Here is a 16,008-nt window from a genome sequence, read left to right as displayed (position 1 = left end):
AGTTATAGCTCGCAGAATTAAGCTATGCAAAAAAAAATATTTTTTATATAAAATTGTTTTCATTGCATAAAACTGACAAAACATAAAAAAAGACCTAAATGAGGTATCGCTGTAACCGTACTGACCCGAAGAATAAAATCACTTTATCAATTTTACCACACGAGAAATGGTGTAAACGCACCCCCCCAAAAGAAATTCATGAAACGCTGGTTTTAGTTCATTCTGCGTCCCAAAAATCGGAATAAAAAGCGATCAAAAAATGTCACGTGCCCGAAAATGGTACCAATAAAAACGTCAACTCGTCCCGCAAAAAATAAGACCTCACATGACTCGGTCGGTCAAAATACGGAAAAATTATAGCTCTCAATATGTGGTGATGCAAAAACTATTTTTACAATAAAAAGCGTCTTTTAGCGTGCGACAGCCGCCAAACATAAAAACCGCCATAAATAGTAAATCAAACCCCCCGTTATCACCCCCTTAGTTAGTGAAAAATAATAAAATAAAAAAAATGTATTTCCATTTTCCCATTATGGTTAGGGCTGAGATTAGGGTTAGGGGTGTGTTGGGGTTAGGGTTGGAGTTAGAATTGGGTGGTTTCCACTGTTTGGGCACATCAGGGGCTCTCCAAATGCAACATGGCGTCTGATCTCAATTCCAGCCAATTCTGCGTTGAAAAAGTCAAATGATGCTCCTTCCCTTCCAAGCTCTGCCATGCGCCCAAACAGTGTTTTACCCCCACATATGGGGTATCAGCCTACTCACGACAAATTGCAAAACAACTTTTGGGGTCTAATTTCTCCTGTTACCCTTAGGAAAATAAAAAATTGGGGGCAAAAATATCATTTTTGTGGGAAAAAAATGATTTTTTATTTTCACGCCCAGGCGTTATAAACTTCTGTGAAGCACTTGGGGGTTCAAAGTGCTCACCTCACATCTAGATAAGTTCCGTGGGGGATCTAGTTTCCAAAATGGGGTCACTTGTGGGGAGTTTCAATAGTTTAGGCACATCAGGGGCTCTCCAAACGCACATGACACCCGCAGACCAATCCATCAAAGTCTGCATTCCAAAACGTCACTACTTCCCTTCCGAGCCCCGACGTGTGCCCATACAGTAGTTTTCTCCCACATATGAGGTATCAGCGTACTCAGGACAAATTGGACAACAACTTTTGTGGTCCAATTTCTCCTGTTAGGCTACTTTCACACATCAGGTTTTCGGCGTCAGGCGCGATCCGGCGTCGTGCCGGAATGCCGGATCCGGCAAATGTTTTGTAAAACCTGATGTGCCGGATCCGGTTTTCTGCCGGATCCGTCTTGTTCTTGACAGACAAAACCGGATCCGTCTCATCCGGTTCATCCGTTTTTCTATCCGTTTTTCGACGGATTACGCCGGATCCGGTTTTTAAAATTGACCCTCAAGGCAGAGTACACTGGCAGGATGACAGAGTGTGAAAGATTTGTGCCCTAACCAAACTTGTGTACCTTCTGGACCAACAGTATATACCTTTGCCAACCAAAGTTGGCTATCTTGTCATGGTCTACTATTTTTAGCTTTAGGCCACAGGTGTGTACCTGGTTGTGTTTTATGCAAAGTATTTCACCTTTTAACAAAAGTTGTGTACATTGTTAGGAAATCACCAACAATAAACACAACTTTTTAGGTGAAATACTTTGCTTCAAACACAACCAGGAACACAACTGTGGCAAAAAGCTAAAATTTACCCACAGTTATATACCTGGTTTTGAATACCTTTTTACCTTTGAAATACCCTGTATTTAACCTTTTTTTTAAACATAGTCCGCCGCAGAAAGAAAAGACAGACAACCATTGTGAAACGATAATTTAACTTTTATTTAAAATTTTTTTTTTATTTGTAAAATGTTTTTAAAGTGCAAAAAACTTTTTTAATAAAGGTTTTAAACCCAATGGGCATTTTTATTAAAAAAAAAAAAATTACAAATCTGTGTAGTGTGGGGTGGAAATACTGCTGGAGGGGCTGCGGGACACTTCGACACTGGGTGTGTGGAGAGAGGACTGGGATCGTGGTGGGGAAGGAACAGTTAGAGGTGAAGGTGTGGAAAAAGCTACAGAATGGGTGGACATGTGGGCGGCAGAAGAGGTGGTGGGTGGTGGAGTGGAGGGTTGGGCAGGGACTGTAGGAGCAGATGATGTTGATGGAAAGTTGTATGGGGAAGGAGTTTGGTACGGGGAAGGAGTTTGGTACGGGGAAGGAGTTTGGTACGGGGCAGGTTGCTGGAAGTGGGGAGATGTCTGGTACTGGGGAGGTTGCTGGTACTGGTGAGGTTGCTGGTATGTAATAGGAGGGGGAGGATGGAAAGTGGCTGGAGGGGGTGCAGATGTAATAGGAGGGGGAGGATGGAAAGTGGCTGGAGGGGGTGCAGATGTAATAGGAGGGGGAGGATGGAAAGTGGCTGGAGGGGGTGCAGGTGGAGGAACTACAGTGGTGGGAGGTGGAGGTTGGGAGGTAACCTGCTGTAGAGCACCGTGGCACGAATGCATTACATGCATCTGCTGGGTAGGAGATAGTGTTGCCATGCGCTCCACAACAGACCTGAAAAAGGTGTGGTTTGGCGAAGATCTTGCTTCTGAATGCATGGTTTGCAGAAGTGTCTTCACCTCCAGAATGCTGGAGTTGATCTGCTGAAAGCCTGCGGAGATTTGCTCTGACAAGACTTTTAGACAGTTCTGGAAAGATGCATTCAGATGCAAGAACTCTTGCGCATAACTCTTTTCCTGACCCCTCTGCCGCTGCCGCCCAGTACCCGCAGGTGTACTAGAGGTGGCAGGGGCAGAAGGGTGGGATAAAGGGAAAGCGATCTCCTCACCAGCAGCTTCATGTAATGTAGGCGGCCACGATGCTCCTGTGCTGGTGGATGGGACAGATGGGTCGAATGTGTGGGAAGGCTGGGAAGGTGCAGATGTACCGGGGCGGTCGAAGTGTCCCTCGGTGCCGGTCTCCTCAGGGATCGCCTCAGAAGGGTCCAATCGTGCAGGCTCCCGAGTGCTGCTCACCGTGCTGTGGAATAAAGAGAAAAAAAAACAATTAAAATACTGACATGGTATGGCCCTGGCTGAAAAAAAAAAGTTACATCTAACATTTTTTTTCACATGTGGTGTGTAATATTTACCTTCTGGTGAGCATTGTTTCCCGGAGGAACGACAGGGCTTGTGCGTACTTGTACTTGCTCCTGCGTCCTCCAGATCCACTCGGGGCCCGCATCTCTTTATTGAACTCCTTCTTGAAACGATCCCTCACAGACCGCCACCGATTCACAATTCTGTTCCCTGAAACGAGAAAGGAGTGGTTAGTATACAACATCAGTGTTTCCCAAACTCCAGTCCTCATGGTCCCCAGGGGTCATGTTTTCAGGATTTCCATAGTAAATAGAAATCCTGAACACATGATCCGTGGGGACCACGAGGACTGGAGTTCGGGAAACACTGGTTTACATCAAGCAACCGGTACTGTATATACTTACGCTCTTTAATCTGGGCCCGAACATCGAGGTCCTCCCAGCGGCCCACAAGGAGCGAACAGATTTCCTCCCAGAGTCGTCGGGTAACGATCAGGTCAGCGTGGCGGCGGTCAGCCATATTCCAGAGCGGCTCCCTTTCTCTGACGAGATCGATGAGGCGGTCCACATCAATCCCTCCATCCTCACCGTCAGAGTCGGGAGCACGCTGTGAAGGCTGTTAAAGAAAAAGACAAAAATAACATAATTAGCCTCCACAAAAGAAATGAAATAAAAAGTGCAAAAAAAACAAAGCAAAAATATTTATACTTACACGCTGGTGACCGCCGCGTTGCTGTCGCCGACGACCCTGGGAGGCACTGCGAGGACCTCTTGGCCGAGCACCAGATTGGGAAGACTAGAGAAAAAAACAAAAAATGTTATGTCTTTGGATGTAGGCATTTGTTTGCTGTGTGTGGTCTGCAGAACGTTGTTTTCTATGTGTTGTGTGTAGTGTGATGTTGTGTTTCTGCGTTTGATGCAAAAAACTTACCAATTGTGAGCCCACTCCAGGTGTCTGTCCACCCCTTCCTTCTTCTTCTGGGAGCTCCTCTTCATCTTGTGATTCCTGTTTTGAAATAAAAGGCAATGAATAGACATATATTACAGAGATGATGGATTTTGGAAATAAAAACTTACCGTCAAACGCTGACGATGCGAGGGAGGGCTCCCAGAAGAAGATGTGCTGTCCTGTTGATGGCCAGACTCCATGGCTGTGGGTATTGCTGCTGCTGTTGCTGCTGCCAGTGATGCCATTTCTGCTGCTGCTGCTGCATCTCTTTGGCGGCTGTTGAATAAAGAGAAACAAAGGGCCAATGAATATCTTGATATTCCATGGCCCTAGTTTGGAGGAATGGGGGATTTGATAATTACCGTCTCTCATCTGCTGCTGGACTCCCCTCCTCAGCATGTTCCATTTGCTGCTCCATTTGTGGTGGTGCTGATGGTGCTGCTGCTGCAGATGTCTGCTGCCTTCTCCTGCTCCTGGTTCTTGGCTTGGGTGGCATGTTGGGTGTGGCTGAGGGTCCCATTGTCTTGCTTTTATATATCTCCTGTGGGCAGAGCTACTGAGCATGCTCAGACCAAAAAAACGGATCCGGCGCATTGCGGCGCTCATAGGCTTTCATTGTGTGAAAAAGCCGGACGCGCCGGATCCGGCGTGTCCGGCTTTTTCGCCGGAGACAAAAAACGTTACAGTAGCCGTTTTTTCCAGACGCCGGATCGCGACACATTGCCGGATCCGGCGAAAACCGGATGAAACGCATGGCCATCCGGTGCAAATGCAAGTCAATTGGGGGGAAACCGGATCCGGCATTGCATTTCGCCGGATCCGGTTTCTGTCAAAAGCGCCGGATCGCGCCTGACGGCGAAAACCTGATGTGTGAAAGAGGCCTAAAAGATCATGTTTGTGGAAAAAATACGATTTTTTTATTTTCATGCCCTGTCGTTATAAACTTCTGTGAAGCACTGGGGGGTTCAAAGTGCTCACCACACATCTAGATTAAAAAAAAAAGGATAAAATGCCAGCTTACCCAGTTGGTTCAAACCATAAGCTGCTATACTGTATAGGCTCTCAGCAGCGGATAAATGACAGGAGCTCTTGCCAACAATAGATGCGAAAAGGAGATGAATCCAGCGAGCCAAGTTTGAAGTGCGTAAAAAATCTTTTTCTTTATTTCAAACATAGATTAAAAATATTTATCCATAGCAGCATATTATGAATATAGGCAGAGATGGGAAAAATTACTGCTGTAAAGCGCACGGCAAGACGCGTTTCGGCTAAACCTTTATCATTGCCATAATACACATTGCTATTTTTCTGGGATATATGAAGGAAAAGATCCTAAGATAGGTGGTGCTATAGTTGATTAAGCGTTAATAGATCACACTTGTGAGCATCCACCTATAAGATTAACTATTTAAAAACAAGTGTTAACCCTAACTGAAGCTAATACACTAGCAGTAATTTTTCCAAACATTTTACAAATATTTTACAATACATGATATAACAGAATATATATACAGAGATTTTTTTCATGTTATCCTCCACAATACTTCCATAATATAATTTTTACAGAAAACCAAATCACTTATGTAGCAAAAAAAGCACCTACTTTGCAGGATAAACTATCGCCCAGTCTGTATTTGAATTCCTCGCTGGAAACCAGTGACACCTGGCTGAAATTAAAGGGTTGTTTTAAATGTGGAAATAAGAGATGTACTTGTTGTCAATATGCACATAAAATCAACAAATTTGTGTTATGGCAATGATAAAGGTTTAGCCGAAACGCGTCTTGCCATGCGCTTTACAGCAGTAATTTTTCCTATCTCTGCCTATATTTATAATATGCTGCTATGGATAAATATTTTTAATCTACGTTTGAAATAAAGAAAATGATTTTTTACGCACTTCAAACTTGGCTCGCTGGATTCATCTCCTTTTCGCATCTATTGTTGGCAAAAGCTCCTGTCATTTATCCGCTGCTGAGAGCCTATACAGTATAGCAGCTTATGGTTTGAACCAACTGGGTAAGCTGGCATTTTTTCCTTTTTTTTTGTTCTATGAGAGTTTTTCTTGCCGTGCCTACCCTTATTAGGCAGAAGATTCTAATGATTGAACTTTAACATGAATACAGAACAGACAATTTTGGATGTGGATGATTATGCCAATAGACTAGACAGATCTGCACAGATCTTTAAAGCCAGTAATGTGAACAGGGTGCAACTTCCTGATGAATTGTCCACCATTATAAAAAATCTGGAGCATAAAATGAGCAAGGAAATAAAAACTTGGTGGAATCATAACTCTCTAAATGTATATCTTGAAAAGGAGATGATTCCCCGCGGATTAAGATTACGGAAAAAAGCAACAGCTCATTTTAGTGAGGAATTTCAGAGAAAATGGGAGGACATTCTCAGCACATGTTCCTTGAAGCTTATTCAACTGATTATCAAGGAGGAGGAAGTTCACCTAGCTTCCATACAGACAGATATCAAAGATCTTAAAAATGATCTGGCTAAATTTTCACAACATGTGGACTTTCAAAAATTATAAGATAAAATGAAATCAAACTTGGTTAAATTGGAAAATTCTATTACAGATATTAAGAAAAGAAAGTTTGAAAGAGATCTGAAAGACTACAAAGAAAATAAAATCTATAATTGGCAATCCTATCCACGCCCTACATTAAAGAAAAATCCGTATACACAGAATAGAAACAAAGTGACTTTTTCAGATGGGAATAAAAGTTCAGATTCCTCTTCATACAATTCTACAGAGGACACTTTGGATTCTTCATCTTTATTCACTTCTACTGAAGAAAATGACGGCGTATACAATCCTGGAATACAACAAAGGACTTTTTATTCTAGAAAGGTTTCAAAAAACGGAGGAAAAGAGGCGGGCGGAAACACCATAGTGCCAGCAAGAAGAAACCCGCAAAGGAACAAAAATCGGAGGTATTAGAGGTTCCTATATGGAACCTCTCTAGTTATATACTAACGGAAGATCAAATTTCCTTGTTATCTAGAGGACTAGGCTATTGTCCGACGTATAACTTTGATTTGTTTAAAACCTTGTTAGATGTTAACAAATTGGCACGCAATTTTACCATTAAATATCATTTTTCTGATGATAATGTTACAAAGTTATATGATGATATGCCTATTATAGATTAAGATATCATGTTATCGTATGAAGAACAAAAAACACTTTTGTCTGCAAAAAAACTACAATGTGAAAGCACAGATAGTTATATAGATCTGAATTCAACCTTTCATACAAAAAATCCTCAATTTTATCCCCTGAGGTCACGACCACCAGTCCTGGATTCCTTCCAGGAGCTGGTGGAAAGTGAACTTATAGAGCTGGATAAAGAAATTAGAACTAACCCTATAAATATAAATAATTTATCTACAAAAGAAAGAATGGCTTTAAAGGATTTAATAAGTAATAAAGATCTGTTAGTACGTGAGGCTGACAAAGGGGGAGGAGTAGTTATTCTTAATGCAGGATTGTATGAAAGGTTGAATTTATTAGACCTTGAAAATTCTCATGCCTATCAAGAAATATTCTATGATCCTACTATTGAATTTAATGGGGAGCTTAAAGCATTGCTAGAGGAGGGCTTATTCAATGGGGCTCTAACACAGAGGTTATTTGACTATTTACATGTCACCTGTCCAATTGTTCCTATTTACCATTCCCTCCCTAAGGTCCATGAGGATGTATTTCCACCTCCACTACGCCCCATAGTGGCAGGTATTGGATCTTTGGGAGAGAGATTAGGAGAATGGGTGGATCATTACTTACAGCCTCTGGTGAAAGAAATCCCTAGTTACATCAGAGATACCAAAGCTTTCGTTACCATGATGGAAAATTTTGTATGGGAGGATCAATACTCCTGGATTACAAGTGATGTGGTTTCATTATATCCATCGATCCCTCATGGGGTGGCCATAGATTCCTTAATTTATCACTTAGAAACATTTAGTAATTATGCTATAGAAATCAAGGATTTTTTGGTAATGGCAGTAAGGTTTTTACTTAGTCACAACTATTTTTCTTTTAATAGCAGATTTTTTTCTGCAGAAGACTGGAGTCAGCATGAGGGCCAAGTTCTCCCCGTCTCTGGCAAATTTAGTTATGGCCAGATGGGAGGAGTTGGTCCTATATGCTGACTCCAACCTTTTTTCTAAAAGCCTGGTGTGGACAGGGCGTTATATAGATGACTTGGTCATTATATGGAAAGGAACACAGGAGGAAGCCTCCAGTTTTATAAACAGCATTAATGTGAATAATTTCAATTTAGCCTTACTCATTTTTGGAATAAAAATTCAGTGAATTTTCTAGATGTCACATTAACAGCAGGTCTAGATGAAGATGACAACAAAAAAATCTTTATTAGCCCCTACCGCAAAAGCACTGCCAAAAATACATTACTGGCAGCTGATTCTTGCCATCCTCAACATGTGATAAAAAACATCCCCATAGGAGAGCTTATAAGGTATAAACGAAATTCGACTGATCCAAAAGCATATAAAAATGCACAGGAATTAGTTAATACGAGACTAAGAAATAGAGGATATCCAAATTGGATGTTACAGAGAGCAACCAAAATAGTTAAGGATATTGATAGAAAGGATTTAATAATAAACAAAAAAACAACAAAAAAATCACAATCTCCAAATAATAAAAAAATTTTTTTCTCTACTCCATATAGTCTTCAGTACAACAACATAGTTTCTATTATAAAGAAATATATTCCTGTGTTAAGCTAGGAACCAAAACTAAAACAAATTATTACAGAAAACCAAATCACTTATGTAGCAAAAAAAGCACCCACTTTGCAGGATAAACTATCGCCTAGTCTGTATTTGAATTCCTCGCTGGAAACCAGTGACACCTGGCTGAAATTAAAGGGGTTTTTTAAATGTGGAAATAAGAGATGTACTTGTTGTCAATATGCACATAAAATCAACAAATTTTCCTCATTCCATAGCAACAAAGAATATTCTATTAACAGTTTTTTGAACTGTAATTCCACCTATGTAGTATATTTGATTGACTGTACATCATGTTGTAAACAGTATATAGGTTGTACAACGGGAAAATTGAGGAAAAGAATCAGAAGACATATTTCTGATGCTATTAACCCCTCCAGCTTCAATCCATCAGCGGTCTCCAGGCATTTTTCACAACATCATTCTGGCAATTTTGATAGCTTCAGGTTTATAGCAATAGAATTAATAACACGGTCTACCAGAGGGGGCGATAGAAAACGTAAACTACTTAACAGAGAATCTGCTTGGATTTTTACCTTGGAAACTAGGATGCCAATAGGCTTAAATAATAGACAAGATTTAATTAGAATATATTAAAAATCCTAAAATTATGATTCTTATGCTAACAATTATAACCTGCTCTGTCTGGAGTTCATAAATATATGTTTTTTTTTTTTAGTAAAAATTATATTATGGAAGTATTGTGGAGGATAACATGAAAAAAATCTCTGTATATATATTCTGTTATATCATGTATTGTAAAATATTTGTAAAATGTTTGGAAAAATTACTGCTAGCGTATTAGCTTCAGTTAGGGTTAACACTTGTTTTTAAATAGTTAATCTTATAGGTGGATGCTCACAAGTGTGATGTATTAACGCTTAATCAACTAAAGCACCACCTATCTTAGGATCTTTTCCTTCATATATCCCAGAAAAATAGCAATGTGTATTATGGCAATGATAAAGGTTTAGCCGAAACGCGTCTTGCCGTGCGCTTTACAGCAGTAATTTTTCCCATCTCTGCCTATATTCATAATATGCTGCTATGGATAAATATTTTTAATCTACGTTTGAAATAAAGAAAAAGATTTTTTACGCACTTCAAACTTGGCTCGCTGGATTCATCTCCTTTTCGCACACATCTAGATAAGTTCCTTAGGGGGTCTAGTTTCCAAAATGGTGTCATTTGTGGGGGTTTCTACTGTTTTGGTACATCAGGGGCTTTCCAAACGTGACATGGTGTCCGATCTCAATTCCAGCCAAAAACATCAAATGGTGCTGCTTCCCTTCCGAGCTCTGCCATGCGCCCAAATAGTGGTTTACCCCCACATGTGAGGTATCAACGCACTCAGGACAAATTGCACAATATCTTTTAGGGTCCTGTTACCCTTGGAAAAATAAGAATTGAGGGTGAAAAGATCATTTTTGTGGAAAAAATATGATTTTTTAATTGTACGGCTGTATGTTATAAACTTCTATGTAGCCCTTGGGGGTTCAAAGTTCTCACCACACATCTAGATAAGTTCCTTGGGGGATCTAGTTTCCAAAATGGTGTCATTTGTGGGGGGTTTCCACTGTTTTGGTACATCAGGGGTTTTCCAATCGCGACATGGTGTCCGATCTCAATTCCAGCCAAAAACGTCAAATGGCGCTGCTTCCCTTCCGAGCTCTGCCATGCACCCAAATAGTCATTTACACCCACATATGGGGTATCAGCGTACTCAGGACAAATTGCACAATAACTTTTAGGGTCCTGTTACCCTTGGAAAAATAAAAATTGGGGGTGAAAAGATCATTTCTGTGGAAAAAATATGATTTTTTAATTGTACCGCTGTACTTTATAAACTTCTGTGAAGCCCTTGTGGGTTCAAAGTTCTCACGACATATCTAGATAAGCTCCTTGGGGGGTCTAGTTTCCAAAATGGGGTCACTTGTGGGGAGTTTCCACTGTTTAGGTACATCAGGGGCTCTCCAAACGCGACATGGCGTCCGATCTGAATTCCAGACAATTTTGCATTGAAAAAGTCAAACGGCGCTCCTTCCATTCTGAGCTCTGCCATTCGCCGAAACAGTCATTCCCCCCACATATCAGGTATCAGCGTACTCAGGACAAATTGCACAATAACTTTTCCAGTCTAATTTCTCCTGTTACCCTTGGTAAAATAAAAAAAAATTGAACCTGAAGTATTTTTTTTGTGAAAAAAGTTAAATGTTCATTTTTTTTAAATATTCAAAAAATTCCTGTGACGCACCTAAAGGGTTAATAAACTTCTTGAATGTGGTTTTGAGCACCTTAAGGGGTGCGTTTTTTAGAATGGTGTCACTTTTGGGTATTTTGTATCATATAGACCCCTCAAATGTGATGTGGTCCCTAAAAATAAAATGGTGTTGTAAAAATGAGAAATCGCTGGTCAATTTTTAACCCTTATAACTTCCTAACAAAAAAAAATTTTGGTTCCAAAATTGTGCTGATGTAAAGTAAACAGGTGGGAAATGTTATTTATTAAGTTTTTTTGTGTGCCGTATCTCTGTGATTTAAGGGCATAAAAATTCAAAGTTGGAAAATTGCGAAATTTTTGCCAAATTTCCATTTTTTTCACAAATAAACGCAAGTTATTTGAATGAAATTTTACCACTAACATGAAGTACAATATGTCACGAGAAAACATTGTCAGAATCACCGAGATCCATGGAAGCGTTCCAGAGTTATGGCCTCATAAAGGGACAGTGGTCAGAATTGTAAAAATTGGCCCGGTCATGAACATGCAAACCACCCTTGGGGTTGAAGGGGTTAAAAAGTATTAACCACTGAGGACTCTCAATTCTGAATATGTTTCTATCTACTGGCTAACACTGTACAAAGATATACATCTTTCCTGTATACATATGTAATTATAACTAAATTCTAAGCAGAAAGTAAAAATCTGATCTCGTCACGAACAGGATTCGAACCTGTGCGGGGAAACCCCATTGGATTTCGAGTCCAACGCCTTAACCACTCGGCCACCGTGACTGTCAGCCAACGGCCGCGCACAGCTCCCTCACAGAGTATGATCCGCCTCCTCTCGTGCCTTCCGCTCATTGGTGGACCGCAGATTAACTCCTTCTGCCTTGGACTGCAGCTGCGTCTCGTCCTGACAGCAGTCTCGCGCCTCCTATGTGGCGAAGTATGTTTCTCATCAGTCGGTCACAGCGTGTTCCGTGACTCATAATGTCACACAGCAGTAATACGATAGGGCTCCAGCTTTGCATTCAGGTCCTTCCCCTGCCAGTCTTCCTCTGGGGCCCTCTGTGCCATCTCCTAGCACTTTCCCCTTTCGGTCGGCAGGAGGCACTATTGCCACTGGTCTCCTGTCTTGCAGTGCGCTGCGCAGCCGCTAGGGGTCGTCTCTACTATGTGGCTGCAAGTGCCGGGCAGGCTGGCAGAAGATGGCGGTGCGGAAGAAGGACGGCGGCCCGAACGTGAAATATTACGAGTCCTCTGACACCGTTTCCCAGTTTGACAACGTGCGGCTATGGCTGGGGAAAAACTACAAGAAGGTACCGGGCGGAGATGCTGAGTGTCACGGCGAGAACGGCAGTGTATCCCCTCAGCTGTTCACGGAGAACAAAGAGTCGGGCCCGGCGATGGGGTGGGGGATCCGCGACATTGGGGGAAGCGGGGGTCCCGGCGGCGACCTGTCACCTGCTGGACACACGGGGGGTCGGGGGGGCAGCTGCACGAGGAGGGATGGCAGGACCGGGGGCTCGGTGCCAAGATGTGGGGCCTACACGTGCCCGGTGTGGGGGCATGACACGGGGGGCGGCAGAGACAGCACAGCTGGGAGCCGCCATGGACCGGCCGTGGCCTCCGATAGATGCGGATCCCCGCACAGCTGCCATGGCCAGCACCGGCCATCATGTGACCGCCCGCAGCCGGCGCCGAGCAGCGCTGTGTGTACAGGTGGATAGATACACGCCGTGCCTGACCTGTGTGTACAGGTGTATATATATATACACGCCGTGCCTGACCTGTGTGTACAGGTGTATATATATATACACGCCGTGCCTGACCTGTGTGTACAGGTGTATATATATATACACGCCGTGCCTGACCTGTGTGTACAGGTGTATATATATATACACGCCGTGCCTGACCTGTGTGTACAGGTGTATATATATATACACGCCGTGCCTGACCTGTGTGTACAGGTGTATATATATATACACGCCGTGCCTGACCTGTGTGTACAGGTGTATATATATACACGCCGTGCCTGACCTGTGTGTACAGGTGTATATATATATACACGCCGTGCCTGACCTGTGTGTACAGGTGTATATATATATACACGCCGTGCCTGACCTGTGTGTACAGGTGTATATATACACGCCGTGCCTGACCTGTGTGTACAGGTGTATATATACACGCCGTGCCTGACCTGTGTGTACAGGTGTATATATATATACACGCCGTGCCTGACCTGTGTATATATATATACACGCCGTGCCTGACCTGTGTATATATATATACACGCCGTGCCTGACCTGTGTATATATATATACACGCCGTGCCTGACCTGTGTATATATATATACACGCCGTGCCTGACCTGTGTGTACAGGTGTATATATATATACACGCCGTGCCTGACCTGTGTGTACAGGTGTATATATATATACACGCCGTGCCTGACCTGTGTGTACAGGTGTATATATATATACACGCCGTGCCTGACCTGTGTGTACAGGTGGATATACACCGCGTGTGACCTCTCCTGTGTGTACAGGTGTGTGTATATATATATATATATATATATATATATATATACGCCGTGCCTGACCTGTGTGTACAGGTGGATAGATACACGCCGTGCCTGACCTGTGTGTACAGATGGATATACACCGTGTGTGACCTCTCCTGTGTGTACAGGTGTATATATATATATATATATATACACGCCGTGCCTGACCTGTGTGTACAGGTGGATATACACCGCGTGTGACCTCTCCTGTGTGTACAGGTGTATATATATACGCCGTGCCTGACCTGTGTGTACAGGTGGATAGATACACGCCGTGCCTGACCTGTGTGTACAGATGGATATACACCGTGTGTGACCTCTCCTGTGTGTACAGGTGTATATATATACATGCCGTGTCTGACCTGTGTGTACAGGTGTATATATATATACGCCGTGTCTGACCTGTGTGTACAGGTGTATATATATATACGCCGTGTCTGACCTGTGTGTACAGGTGTATATATATATACGCCGTGTCTGACCTGTGTGTACAGGTGGATATACACAGTGTGTGACCTCTCCTGTGTGTACAGGTGTATATATATATATACACGCCGTGTCTGACCTGTGTGTACAGGTGTATATATATATACGCCGTGTCTGACCTGTGTGTACAGGTGTATATATATATACGCCGTGTCTGACCTGTGTGTACAGGTGGATATACACAGTGTGTGACCTCTCCTGTGTGTACAGATATATATATACACGCCGTGCCTGACCTGTGTGTACAGATGGATATACACCGTGTGTGACCTCTCCTGTGTGTACAGGTGTATATATATATATATATATATACACGCCGTGCCTGACCTGTGTGTACAGGTGGATATACACCGCGTGTGACCTCTCCTGTGTGTACAGGTGTATATATATACGCCGTGCCTGACCTGTGTGTACAGGTGGATAGATACACGCCGTGCCTGACCTGTGTGTACAGATGGATATACACCGTGTGTGACCTCTCCTGTGTGTACAGGTGTATATATATACATGCCGTGTCTGACCTGTGTGTACAGGTGTATATATATATACGCCGTGTCTGACCTGTGTGTACAGGTGTATATATATATACGCCGTGTCTGACCTGTGTGTACAGGTGTATATATATATACGCCGTGTCTGACCTGTGTGTACAGGTGGATATACACAGTGTGTGACCTCTCCTGTGTGTACAGGTGTATATATATATATACACGCCGTGTCTGACCTGTGTGTACAGGTGTATATATATATACGCCGTGTCTGACCTGTGTGTACAGGTGTATATATATACGCCGTGTCTGACCTGTGTGTACAGGTGGATATACACAGTGTGTGACCTCTCCTGTGTGTACAGATATATATATACACGCCGTGCCTGACCTGTGTGTACAGATGGATATACACCGCGTGTGACCTCTCCTGTGTGTACAGATATATATACAGTGCCTACAAGTAGTATTCAACCCCCTGCAGATTTAGCAGGTTTACACATTCGGAATTAACTTGGCATTGTGACATTTGGACTGTAGATCAGCCTGGAAGTGTGAAATGCACTGCAGCAAAAAAGAATGTTATTTCTTTGTTTAATTTTTTTTAAAATTGTGAAAAGTTTATTCAGAGGGTCATTTATTATTCAACCCCTCAAACCACCAGAATTCTGTTTGGTTCCCCTAAAGTATTAAGAAGTATTTCAGGCACAAAGAACAATGAGCTTCACATGTTTGGATTAATTATCTCTTTTTCCAGCCTTTTCTGACTATTTAAGACCCTCCCCAAACTTGTGAACAGCACTCATACATGGTCAACATGGGAAAGACAAAGGAGCATTCCAAGGCCATCAGAGACAAGATCGTGGAGGGTCACAAGGCTGGCAAGGGGTACAATACCCTTTCCAAGGAGTTGGGCCTACCTGTCTCCACTGTTGGGAGCATCATCCGGAAGTGGAAGGCTTATGGAACTACTGTTAGCCTTCCACGGCCTGGACAGCCTTTGAAAGTTTCCTCCCGTGCCGAGGCCAGGCTTGTCCGAAGAGTCAAGGCTAACCCAAGGACAACAAGGAAGGAGCTCCGGGAAGATCTCATGGCAGTGGGGACATTGGTTTCAGTCAATACCATAAGTAACGTACTCCACCGCAATGGTCTCCGTTCCAGACGAGCCCGTAAGGTACCTTTACTTTCAAAGCGTCATGTCAAGGCTCGTCTACAGTTTGCTCATGATCACTTGGAGGACTCTGAGACAGACTGGTTCAAGGTTCTCTGGTCTGATGAGACCAAGATCGAGATCTTTGGTGCCAACCACACACGTGACGTTTGGAGATTGGATGGCACTGCATACGACCCCAAGAATACCATCCCTACAGTCAAGCATGGTGGTGGCAGCATCATGCTGTGGGGCTGTTTCTCAGCCAAGGGGCCTGGC

At 42.8% G+C, this 16,008-nt stretch overlaps 1 protein-coding gene and 1 non-coding gene across 2 annotated transcripts in view; one reads left to right on the top strand and one right to left on the bottom strand.

Annotated features, from left to right (window-relative positions):
- Positions 1-11,753: 11,753 nt before the first annotated feature.
- Positions 11,754-11,835, bottom strand: TRNAS-CGA (transfer RNA serine (anticodon CGA)). Its single transcript has one exon. It is a non-coding gene; the product is annotated as a tRNA-Ser (tRNA).
- Positions 11,836-12,124: 289 nt separating this feature from the next.
- LOC141078429 (SWI/SNF complex subunit SMARCC2-like) overlaps positions 12,125-16,008 on the top strand; it is a 54,566-nt gene continuing 50,682 nt past the window's right edge. Inside the window, exon 1 of the mRNA XM_073565158.1 lies at positions 12,125-12,362. Within this exon, the coding sequence (XP_073421259.1) occupies positions 12,252-12,362 (111 nt within the window). The 5' untranslated portion in view covers positions 12,125-12,251. The remainder of the gene's footprint in view (positions 12,363-16,008) is intronic.

The sequence above is a fragment of the Dendrobates tinctorius genome, unplaced genomic scaffold, assembly GCF_039654945.1.
Source record: "Dendrobates tinctorius isolate UK_male_01 unplaced genomic scaffold, ASM3965494v1 ptg000561l, whole genome shotgun sequence".
NCBI classification, from domain to species: Eukaryota; Metazoa; Chordata; class Amphibia; order Anura; family Dendrobatidae; genus Dendrobates; species Dendrobates tinctorius.
Note: the sequence above shows the minus strand (reverse complement) of the source record. Positions and strands in the feature narration are given on the sequence as shown.